Source organism: Parasteatoda tepidariorum, chromosome 2, assembly GCF_982258835.1.
Source record: "Parasteatoda tepidariorum strain Cologne lab strain chromosome 2, Ptep-v5.0, whole genome shotgun sequence".
NCBI lineage: Eukaryota > Metazoa > Arthropoda > Arachnida > Araneae > Theridiidae > Parasteatoda > Parasteatoda tepidariorum.
Genome location: NC_141756.1, coordinates 52,662,082 through 52,674,496, shown reverse-complemented (window position 1 = coordinate 52,674,496; position 12,415 = coordinate 52,662,082). Strand labels below are relative to the sequence as shown.

Here is a 12,415-nt window from a genome sequence, read left to right as displayed (position 1 = left end):
TAAAAAATTATATGTAGTTAAATTACAATTAATTTATTAATATAACTCAACATAAAGCAGATCCATGAGTAGAAATTTTTTTACAATACTGGCTGTTGTCTGTGTGGAAGTATTTTGATTTCAAGTTCAACTATTTTCTATGTCGCTCAATGGATGCTCAAATGGATTGTTACCTAGGAAGATGCCAGCATATTATTAGCGATCTCATGTTTAGAATTTTAGTATTAATTTAAATTTTCCGGCAGTCATTAAATCACACCAACCACTAAACGTATGAATTCAGCATAGTAGGCAGCAGAAATATTAAAACTATTCCCATTTCTGTTATGTCTGTTTATTTCTATAACAGTACAAAATCATTCTAAATAAATACTTCACGTAATATAACTATTCAAGCCTCCTTAAACTATCACTTGTGACTATCTAACAAAATTAATCAAACAGAAAAAATACTTAACATGCTACTAAATATTTAACGCTACTGAAATTATTACTTAAAATAACCTAACAAAATGAATTATAACTACAGAGTTGTCAATTTAGATTAAAAAATACCAGAGTTTCTGGGGCCACATAAGATAATTAACATTAACTATATAGATAAATCTAATACTATATAGTTATTCTTTCAACTACTACAAGATATAGTAAAGTCAAAAATAGTAATTATCTCACGTCACATTTTAATGTATTTTCACAAAATTTTGTATGATGTTTCACGTTGTACCATGTTATATCTATGTCTTGAAAAATTATATCTTGAAACCTTTATAAGGAGCTTAATTGAAAGTTTTTGTTCATGTTGATATATGAAATTGGATCAAATTACACAGTAAATTGTTCAAGTATGCCAAGTTAATATATGATGCTAATCTTACTAAAATTCCAAGACATAAATACGCTAAAATCTCAGAAAGACTGGTTCAAGTGCGAACCATATTATCACTATTTTGAATCATATTTTCTTTGCAAAATAGCTGTAACCTTAATAAATTTACTTCAACCATCATTTTTTTCCTATTTGAACTGAAGTGTCAAAAGAATAGGGGTGAAAAAAAGAAGCTAGGTAAATAATAAAGTTCAATTTGTCATCTTATACATATATATTTGTCACCATGAAAAACCACATTATTATATAACGAGGGCCAATATTTCTAAAATTTGAAAACAATTCTAATTCGTACAATAAATTCCTTTGTTTGTTTATTGGTGAAAATTTTTTTCCCTTAATTTTTATTTCTATAATTAATATTTTATATTTAAATAAAAATGATAGAATAAATTGTATGTTTCTTATAGTTTTAAAATACGCTTATTTAGTAAAAATTTTTTTGTTGAGTTGATATTTTTTTTTATTAATTTCAATTGAGAATACCTATTTACCTTGCTGCACCCAAGAAAAATGTATAAAACCAAAATCATCGAAATAATTTTCGAGTAAAAATTAAAAATCAAAATAATAGTTTATGTATGTAACAAATGATAACGTATTTATTCTATTTTTATAAGGGTTAGGTGCATATATTTATCGAAAAAAAATGTTAAAATTACATTAAGAATTTTCTAACATATTTTCTTCTAAATGCAATTATTGTCCTTTTTCGAAATAGATGTTATTAATTTCAGGTAATAACTTATTTATTCATTTAAAGAAAATATGACATTAGCTGTAAAATGGTAAAATGTAGTAGTTTATTTTCCAACCAATTGCTTGCCGAAGTTAATTTGCTGCTGACCCCTCGTTTTCTTCCTTTTTCCACATAAAAGTTTGATCCTTTTATATATCTTATATTTAGCTTCCCTCAATTTTAATGCTTAGCAATTGATGTCTTAAAACTACATCGCATTTAGAAATATACATAAACATAATTAATTATAATTAATGTGTTTAAAGTCTTTATGAAGGAAGTGTATCCTAAGCCTCAAATAATTGCATTTTAGGGAAAAAAATATATACTAGTAAAATTTACTTCTGCGTTTGTGAGAATAAATTTGTAAATTTCATATTTTGCAAGCTCAAAAAACTTTAAAATACATAAAAATGCAACAAAAGAGTAGTATGCATACCAGATAAATAAACATATTATTTCCCTTTTATCGTTAAATCTACAACTTATGAAGTCATGCTAATGTTTTTCTTCAGATTACTGACAATAGAAGAAATGATAATTACCAAAATACTTACTACTAACATTAATAATAAAAATAATTTACATTAAAAGGCCTATGAAAATTGCAAAATAGGATTTTTCAGTTTATATTGAATTTCATAACACATAAACGTTTCTTAATATAATTTTAATAGAATTTCTATATTCCTTTAATCTGATTTGAAATTAAATTTAAGTGAAATGTGCAATTAAGTAGATCATAACTTGCAAAAGAAGTTGAATGATTTTAATAATCATAAAAATTAGGAAAGCGTTAGTTATGAATAAGTAATTTCTATATTTTGAATAAACTATTATTATAAAATATTATTTAATATTACAGAAATCTTGTATATTAACACATAAGAATTACACAAATAAAAGGTTCTTGCTACTTGCAGTTATAAGGAGAGAAGCACTATTCTTGTTTATAATAGAATTAACCGACTGGAGCTTTTTTAATTATTCATAAATATTTGTTTAAAAGAGCTTACGCAATATTTCATCAAAATTATCAATTAATATATTTAATTAAATATAGTTCATTAAATTTTTTTTAAATTTTTTCAGTTTGCTGAAAATAAAAAAATTTAGATTTGTGTATTGGGAATTTAACAATAATTTTGTTTATTTTTATCATTATGCTCAATCAATTCACATAGCAACTATGGAATTTTTAATCTAATATCGTATAACTATTTTGAAAAATTCTCTTACTCAAAATAGGGATACTTTTATAAATTTTGACATTGTGTTTGTTTATAAGAATGAAATAGCCGGGCAGGCTAATTAGAGCTATATAAATAACGCATTCGACAAATTATTTGGCAGAAAATAAAATAATAAAAAAGAGGCGCAAGAGCGAGAAATGTGCCAAGCTGATCTACTACTTTCTCCTGTTGTCATTCCTCCGAGAGTCATTCACACATACTACAAATCATCAAAATTAAAGATCGGAAAATAAATTAAATTGACTGTTTTAGAAAAGGAATGCGATAATATAAATTCATAAAAATAAATAAATAAATAAATAAACTAATAAATTTTCACTCACCGCTGAGTCGACAAGTTGGCAATTGAGCAATGAATAAATGACAATGAGAGACAAACAATATGTTTGACTGTAGTGAAACCAAAGGCTTCGCATGATCGAGACAGTTTAAATGCCTTCAAACAATAGTAATTTATTTTTTTCTATAAGCCATGCTTTCAACGTATGATCTTCATGTCATGGAAAGCATCACACTCCTAATATTGTACACCGAATGATAGTCCTGTTCCTAACAAAGACAAATCGATAATATTAAAAATATACACTTATTGAAGAATAACATGTTATGAATTAATTCATGCTGCTAAGAAAATAAAACAGGAATAAAAATATTCGACTTCATTTGGACGACTCCTTCAAACAGTCACCGAGTGTCTAAGATGCTCTTTCAGGAACATAAGAGCTGATTCTTCAAAACGTGAGGCGAAGGAGGTGTGTCATTTAACTGTTTGACTGGCAGTTGCATTTAGCCAATGGCAGACGATGACAAGCACATGGGGGAACTTTGTTTACGATTTCGTCGGGATGAGGGGAAAAAAATTAGGGGTGATAGAGTAAGTGCGAGTAAAGAGGGAATAATATAAGACTAATATATATTTTTTTATTTAAATTTTTTTATTACTTTTTTTAAAATCAGGTTAATCATTAAGATAAATTATTTTAAAGGATATTTTGAATGGATTTATCCTGAATTAGAATAAATATGTCATCAGTTTCTAATTTTTGGCAATAAATAACAATTAAAAATTTGTTATAAATATTTCCTAACATTGAAATTTAATTTTTTATTTCATTATATGCATAAAATTAAGAGAAAAACATGTATATTTAGTCTTTTTTTAAATGTAATATTGAACTATTAAAAAGCTTACTAAATAATAAATTATACAAATAAATATAAGTGCAAGATAATAAGCATTTATTTGGTGCTTAGAATTTTTATATTTTTATTTTGTTTATATATTTTGAATTTTACTGATCATTTAAATCATTTCTCCACTTACTTGAACATGATATTTGAGCCGTTTGAATATCTTTCATAGTGTTAATATTTCACCTATCTGATAATTCTATTATTTAACTATCAATATGTTTAATGTAATATTATATTATTATGTACTGTTAATAATGTTTTAATTCCATTCTATCATTTCTTCGAAATATTAAAACACATAATTTTGAGATCAATTGAATTTTGTTTTTTAATGATAAATAAAATATCTTTCATACGATAACTATTTACAAGATAATTTCTATACGTAATATTTTTATATTTATTTCATCTATAAATCAATTTTCTTAGTTTAACTACATTTTCGATTGCTTTAATTAAAAAGATTTTTCTTTTCACATAAATGATTTTTCTTACCATATTATTTACTATTAAAATAATTATTTTAATGATAAATCATTAAAAAATTTTTTTGAAAGAAATTAAAGAAAAAAAAATATTTTTTAAGCCACGCCTTTCAGCTGCCACTCAAATGACGCGTTATAACGCCACCCTCTCTCTACAGAAACGTGCTTGCTCTTCTCCGGAGTGAAGAGGCAGCCAAGAGAGTCCTTCGTCAGATCTAAGTAGTATACAAGATCATTTGAGCTAAGAGAAAAACCGCGCCTGAAGACTGGAAAATTAGTTTAATTTTCCATCTCTTCGCCCTATGTTGGATTAGTAACTGAGGGTTTTAGTTTGGTGTTAAGTGTGTGAGAGGAAATATTTTCCGATCGTATTGATGGTGCTAGTCAAAGTAAGAAGATAGGTATGTTTAGGGTGTTCGACCGGACGGATTCCGGTGTGAGTGCCAAGAATATAAGAACAATTAACTGGAAAAACACTGTGATTTCGAATAACCTGGCGAGGTGGAGGTGAGTTTTTTTTTTTTACCTTCCTGTTCATTGCTTTGAATGACAGGGATGCCAATCTTTTTTTAGTTTCTTTTTTAATGTATCAACAGTTATAGAGCTGTTACTAGTGCTATCTTTCGTCGAGTTTTTAATAAGTTTTTCACCATAACCCATTTTAATTTTCAAAAATAAAATTTAAAATTTGGATTTTTGAAAAAAGGAATTCTTATTGTTGTTTTCTTAAATTGTTATTTCCCAGGATATTGAGTAATTCTTTTATGAAATTATTAAAAAAAATATGTAATTATGAACTTAGTTTAAAAAATTTTATTATTTAAAATTTCGTTATTTTTTTTTTTTAATTTTATAAGCTGGAACTGAAATTTTATTTTATTTAAAAAAAAATTTGATTAACTATTTTTCGCTGTACGTTTAGAATTGCTTCTCTTTTTATATATTTATTCTAGTTATTCAAACATATATAGTACTAAACATTCCTTGTTCAGTACAATATATGTCTCCTTGTATTCATAAATTAACACCACGATTAAAATAAGGATAACTTACTTAGTTTTTACAGGTATATTTTTATAGCTACTTTTATTAGTTATAAATTTACAACTCTAATTAATTTAGTTATTATTTTTAATAAAAACTTTGAGCAAATTTGAATGACTATAAGACTAGATTTTCATCTTACTCTTTAACTACGACAATGTCGAAATATTTTATCCATTTTTTATTAGTCAGCGGATTGTTGTTCGATCTGTCCGTGGAAAGTTTTATAGTGTTATGTTGCCATTATGCAGGCTTATTATTTGGCTCTTATTAAGTAAGGCACAATCGAAAAAAAGCACTTTTTAAAGATCTATATATAAAAGGATTTTGAAATTTGTAACTAAATAAATTATTGAATTATTTACGGTTACAGCTTTGCATTGGTCCTTAAAATATGTTTTTTTAAATTTATTTATCATCATTATTATTTCTTTTTTTTTTTTTTTTTTTGTCTTGTAAGAGTTTTCATATTAATTTTGCTGCTTGCTTTTAGGTTTTTAGTGATATGTCTCATATTGTTAAAACTATCAACATGTACAGAAGCTGTAAGTAATTCCTTTATTTTTATCAATTCATCAATTTTCCATTTTAAAATAATAATTTGGCTTGCCTTTAGAAACGTAATGTTAGTTGCAAATAATTCTGTGAATTGAGGATTGCATCATGTGATCGTGTAATCTCTCCAGTGAAATTTACAGTAACCCTACAGCAGCATGGAGGAAAAAAAGAGAATAAGTGTTATGAATTCTTTTTTAACTTCCAATTTTAACTCAAGCCATTTCTTGTTAAATTTAATGTAAAGGTTTTACTTGATTGTTAGTTGTATGTTTATTTAAAATATATTAATTTTCAGAAATGTTTTTAAGTTTAATAAAAAATACATTTTCAAATTTTTCAGAAAATAAAGAAAATTTTAAACTGGAACAAGAGTTAATGTGATTAATCGTTTTTTTTTTTCAATTGTTAAATTTAATCGGATTTAAACTAGATACTATTCTGATTTTTTGTCATTTTTATTCTTTGTTACTATTTGTATTAGTTATTCTAATTGTATATAATAAGAGTTTGAAAAACAAATTATGTATACGATATATAATTAAATATTAAATTTTTTTTAATAAGTTCGTTAGGTTAGTTTTTTTCAATTTGTTTGATAAATAGTCATTAAAATAAAAAGTTAACGAAAACTTCACGGTAAAAGTCGAAAAATTAGAAATATTTTTAGAAAACATATTCTATGCATTTTCATATAAAACTTTACTTAAATTTCCTTACTTAATGATAGTAAAAAATGTAAGTTTTAATATTATTGTATTTTATGAATATTAGTGCACATTGTTGTAGTTTAATATATTAAGAAAGAAAGCATGATAAGCACATTTAAAGAAAAGAATCGAAGAAACATTTAGAAGTAAATTTGCTTAGTAGAGAGCAGTCCCGATATTTAAGAAGATCCTAAAATTTGCAATTTGATACATCTTAACTTATCTTATCTTAACTATTCAGAATCAATCTGTCCTTCTTCTATATGAATGATACATTAACTATTATGTACTAACTAATTATTTTTTGCACTCAGTTATGTTTTCCTTTTTTTTTCTTTAAATTTTTAATCGTTGTTTGTTGATCGTTAATTGCTCTTAAATATTCGGTAGATTATTAACAATTGAAACTATTGTAGTTTAAATAATGCTCCCTTTGATTGAAGTCCTTTAAATAAATATCCTATTAAGAAAGTGTTGTTAATGAATCCCAAAAAATTAGAATTGCATTAAAGTAACAGAAATATGTAAATTTGATGTAATACATATAATATTATTTATGCTTCCATAATTTTTAAGTGTTGATGATATTCATAAATTTTTATGTTATTTTATAATTTATTGAAATATTGTAGCAAAGAAATTCGTAAAACCTTTGACAAAAAAAACGAATTGTTGCCTAATATTAAATTTTATTATAAAGACAAAAATACGCTATCTTCTTACCACTACAATTCCAATAAGTCATTACCACCATAAAAATATATTTCATTACATCTTATCACTTCAATTATTTATTTTCGGAGATAAAAAAAATAGGAACTTAATTTTTATTTACTGATGCCAAAAGCATAATTTTTGTAGAAATTTGAAAGTAACAATCTTCACAGAATAAAAAAAAGAAGAAAAAAAATACTTACTTCTTATCAAGGAATATTCATTAATATCTATCATAAATAAGCTCTTTCATGGCGGCAGACTCCGTAAATATCAGATTATTCTCTGGGTATAATTTGATAAAATAATAACACTGTAATGGCGGGTGTTTTTCGTCTGACGAACTGAGTCATCATTATTTAGGAAAGCAGAGAAGTGTTGAGAGGGGAATGCCAAAACCCCTCAAATCAAGATCAAAAAATAAAAAATATGAGGAGAATAAGCGGTTTTTGTACCAAAAGAATTGTTCGCATTGCCGTGGTTTTTTTCGAAATGAAGTAGACCGTACCATGCCTTGAGTAGCGAGAAAATATTCTTACAATACAATTTAGCAGTAGCAGTACTTTCTCCTCTCGACCCTGACCTTCACTAGCCGAGTTTTTAGGGCTATCCCCCTTTTTTTTTGTAGATTTCCATGACCCCCTAAACACGAGACGAATCTGTGTTGATCTTATAAAGTGCCTGTTGGTAAGACAGTTTTCAATGAGGGAAGCGTAAACAAATTTTATTTGTCTTATTTATTGCTCTCGTCTTATTCCCCTTTTTATTCAATAATTAAAAGTGGTTTTATTTTTTTTTTTAAAGAAAAAGCTTAAATTGATTATGTAAGCTATATTTGATGTATTCGCAGATTAACTGAGAAGAAATTATTAAAATGTGTCTAAATACTTTAATTGAAACATTCCTAATACTTATATGTACATTTCAAATTCGTTCTTAGTTTGATTTTGTAATAAAAAAATTTCAAATTTGTACTTTCGATACTTTCCTAAAAAATATTACTTTAAATAGATTTGAAACTGAAGTTGGTAGTGAACACCTTAATAAAACGAACAATTAATTATTCCTTATATATTTTGGCATTTAAATATAATATCTAGTTAAATTTAACCATTAACAATTTTAAAATCGATAGTTTATAAATTACAAGTAACATTAACGATACTTAATGTAAATACATGTTTATTGTAGTGTGAAAAATATTGTGATTAATCGCAAAAAGTTAAACATTAAAAACGTCAATTAATCTTATTATCTTTATCTATATTTCTTTATCACCTGAATAAGCTTTGAAAAATTTAAAGTAGAATTTTGTTTATTTAGTTTAGATATTCACTGAGTAGATTTCTGATGCAAATAAACTCCAGTGTAATATTTTTTTGTGTGAATATTTTGATTACAAAAATATACCTATATAAATTCTAAGTATGATACGAAATATACGGGTAAAACGCTTTTTAGAAGACTTACTTTATTTGAGTAAAAGTTCATGAGTAAACATGCTTTAAAATATGAGTTATAGCTTTAAATTAGTTTTAATTTTTTTTTTAAGGAGAAAACAGTTATCAGTTATAAAAATACCTTTTAAATCACTATTTTTCTCGTGGTTTACACGTCTTTTTTTTAATAATAATTCTTATTAAATTTGAAGTCTTATTAAATTTTATTACCTAATTCAAAATTAATTTTTAATATAAAATGAAAATTGTTCTTCTTAACTCGGAAATAGTACGCAAAATATAAATTTTAAATTCATAAAAAAGTATATTAAAAGTAATATAAATTGTGTGTGTTTACTTTTAACGTATTTTTAAAGTATATCCATCCTTTATAATTTTTTTTATTTCAAAGAACCTAATGATATTTAAAACTAAACATTTGATTTATAGAAGATACTATTAAATTTAATTAAACTTATTAAAATTAAGCAATGTAAAAAAAGCATATTTAAAAAAAAAGTAAAAATAAACCATTTTTCAGTTGGTTAATAAAAATTCTACAAGATTATTAGGCTTCAAAGTTTTGAACATATTTCTGTTAGTTATTAATTTTTTTACACAACTTAAGTTTCCCTAAAATATAACAATTGGATTTTCAACTGTAACAAAGACGAGTGATGAGAAAAAAAATTATTATTTAATTTGGCGCAAATTGCAAACTGATATGATATTATGACATTTTAACATATTAAAATAAATTTGACAATGATCATTACTTTTTTTGTAAACTTTTAGGAAATATTTGAGAGGAAATATTTCATTTAAGTTTCTTAATTTTTAATTGTCGCAACTATCATTATCTGTCTTCGAATTTATATTGTGAATTATATTTATAATTGTCACCCATATAATAACTTATAATGTTTAAGATATTTTTTATCAATGTAATTTTCAAAAAATACTAGAATGTAGTATTTTAGAAAGAGAAAAAAGAATAATTTGCTTGAACTAATTATTTGCCTATGACGAACTTCAGTAAGAAAATAGACTAAAAAAGATTTCTAATGACCTATTTATCATTTGCTTAATAAATTTTTTGGTTTAAATTTATCCTTGAAAAAAATAGCATTTAAAAATATTGCAAACTGTAACATTTTCTTCAAAATGTACATGGATTTTTTATACATAAATATTAAACATAATTTAATTTTATTCGTATTAAAAATAATAAGCATTTTCAGAGATCCATTAATTTTTGAAGACTAATTTGTAATTATACTACAAAATTTTTTATATGCAATAGATCTTTGGAATAGATCATTTCTATACTTAACTATTCTATACTTATTTCGATAAAAAACCTAACAAAATCTAAAACTATTGGAAACTATTAATTTATTTATAGATATTTTAGTATTAGTTTAAAATGGCTTAAAAAAATACATTTTATGTAAAATGATTTAAATAATACACATGACAGACTGATTTTTAAAATTCTTGGCAAACTTTCAATTTATTTTTGCTAATCGTAGTCCTTGACACTATTTAAAAATCATTTTTATATTCAGATAATATATACAAATATTTTTTATGAGTAAAAGTAAATTAAAAAATAAATTGATATCTTTTATGAAGAAAAAAAAATTTCTCGGTGAATAGTGCAGCTTATTAAGGATTAGAAAAATGACCACATTCTATTTTATAAAATACATCCCCTCTCTTTTCCCATAATTCTTACGAAAAAAATGTTTTGGAACAGATTACGCCTGAAATTGCATGATAATTTCCTTTCTCGCCCCCAATAAAGAGGGCTGCCGACCTCTTATATGAAATCAATCTAGAAATGGTTTGTTCCCTTTCGCCGCGGGCTTTTCCTTCAAGTTTTTCACTTCAACTTTTTTTTTCCTTCCATTTTATTTATTTATTTTTTTCACTTACCTCCCCGTTCAGAAACATCTGAAAGAACGACCTGTGGTCTACACGCATAGGAATGCGTAGTACCTGGATATTCGTGAATAGTTTATCACATTCAAAAAAATCTATTGTTCGAAAAAGATGTTAGATTTGGGATTTGACCTCTGATCTGAATAACTCGAAAGGTGTCTTTTTTCCACCTTTCACTCAATTCTTCGATGCCATGTGCGTGTGTTTATATGGGCAATGCAAGGCTATATTTCAGCCACCATTTTAGTCACTTTATAGCACTTAAGCGCAGGATTTAAACCTCATAAGATAGCGAAAAAGCATTCCTTTTAGCAAAAATGAATCAGTTCTAAATAATTTAGCTTGTTATTCACCAATTAGTTTTTTTTCCTTCATTATTTTTTTTTTAAAAAAACAAACACCTATTTGCTATTAATTACGTTACAGTTATTAAAATTTTGTACTGAAATAAGAAATATGGGCAAAACATTTTGAAATGGAAGCGTATGCAAGAATAAATCAATTCTGTTGAATTTTATTTACACGAGAAAGGAAATAGGTTCTTAGATATAAAATATATTGAGCGTTAAGTCGAAATTTTTTTATAACATTATTCTATTATGTACCTATATTAGCGTTATTACAAACGTTATTATGAAAACCAGTTAGAAGTCTAAAGAATCCTAATACATTCATGACAATCTTGTTATTTATGTTTAAAATATTAAAATGGCGAAATTTTTATTTTACTTGTTTAAGAATAAATTGTAAAATTGATAGAGTGAGCATCAAAACATGAGATAGTAGCATTTTTAATGTTTATTAAAATGAAAACTAATTGTAGTACATGGCTTACCTTTTGACATAGTTTTAAACTGTATTAATCTAGGTAAACGTTAAGTCAAGGGACATAGGATTATCAAATTACTGAAGTTCGGGCATGATTTTTTTTAACTATGAAACATAAACCTATATATTATGATGCCTTTGCTTCATAAATTAACTTTTGAAAAAAATAGGAAAAAAAACATCGAGTTAAAAAAAGAATCTATTTCTGAAAGTATAATACTACCAATATAATTAATTAGAGGAATAATTTCATACCTATTTTTAAATTGTGTATAAGTAATATTTATTATATCTTAAATATTATGTGCACTAATGACAAAAAATTTAAATACACGAATTTTTTTTAACCTTCTTTGCACAAAATATAAAATTCTCATATCTTTGCTTAAAATCTATCGCATAAGTTCAATTGTTTTAAGTTTATAAGTAAAATGAAATATTTAATAAACTTTTGTTTGAGCTTTCTGAGATTTCTCAATTTTTTTAATTAGTCAAACCAATTTGACTAATCCATTGTCATTATTATGACATTCTCCAAATTGGAAATGCTCTTGTGTGGTTATATTCAACTCAAAACTACTTATTGCCATTTTAAGAGTTTCCTTGTTTTCTTATCTAATT

General features: G+C 25.0%; 2 protein-coding genes across 5 annotated transcripts in view; one reads left to right on the top strand and one right to left on the bottom strand.

Moving 5' to 3' along the window:
* LOC107442286 (uncharacterized) overlaps window positions 1–8,122 on the bottom strand; it is an 85,587-nt gene extending 77,465 nt beyond the window's left edge. Inside the window, exons 1-2 of one of the 3 annotated variants that reach the window (XM_087157336.1) lie at window positions 7,787–8,122; window positions 3,205–3,430 (exon numbers count right to left, since the gene is read on the bottom strand). In XM_087157336.1, the coding sequence (XP_087013462.1) occupies window positions 3,205–3,297 (93 nt within the window). In that variant the 5' untranslated portion in view covers window positions 3,298–3,430; window positions 7,787–8,122. Of the gene's footprint in view, window positions 1–3,204; window positions 3,615–7,786 lie in introns of those variants that run through there. The other 2 variants (XM_087157337.1, XM_071177543.2) reach the window with 2 other exon arrangements.
* LOC107442289 (uncharacterized) overlaps window positions 4,713–12,415 on the top strand; it is an 88,427-nt gene continuing 80,724 nt past the window's right edge. For both annotated transcript variants that reach the window (XM_043038985.3, XM_043038983.3), the window contains exons 1-2: window positions 4,713–5,067; window positions 6,098–6,149. In XM_043038985.3, the coding sequence (XP_042894919.2) occupies window positions 4,964–5,067; window positions 6,098–6,149 (156 nt within the window). In that variant the 5' untranslated portion in view covers window positions 4,713–4,963. The remainder of the gene's footprint in view (window positions 5,068–6,097; window positions 6,150–12,415) is intronic.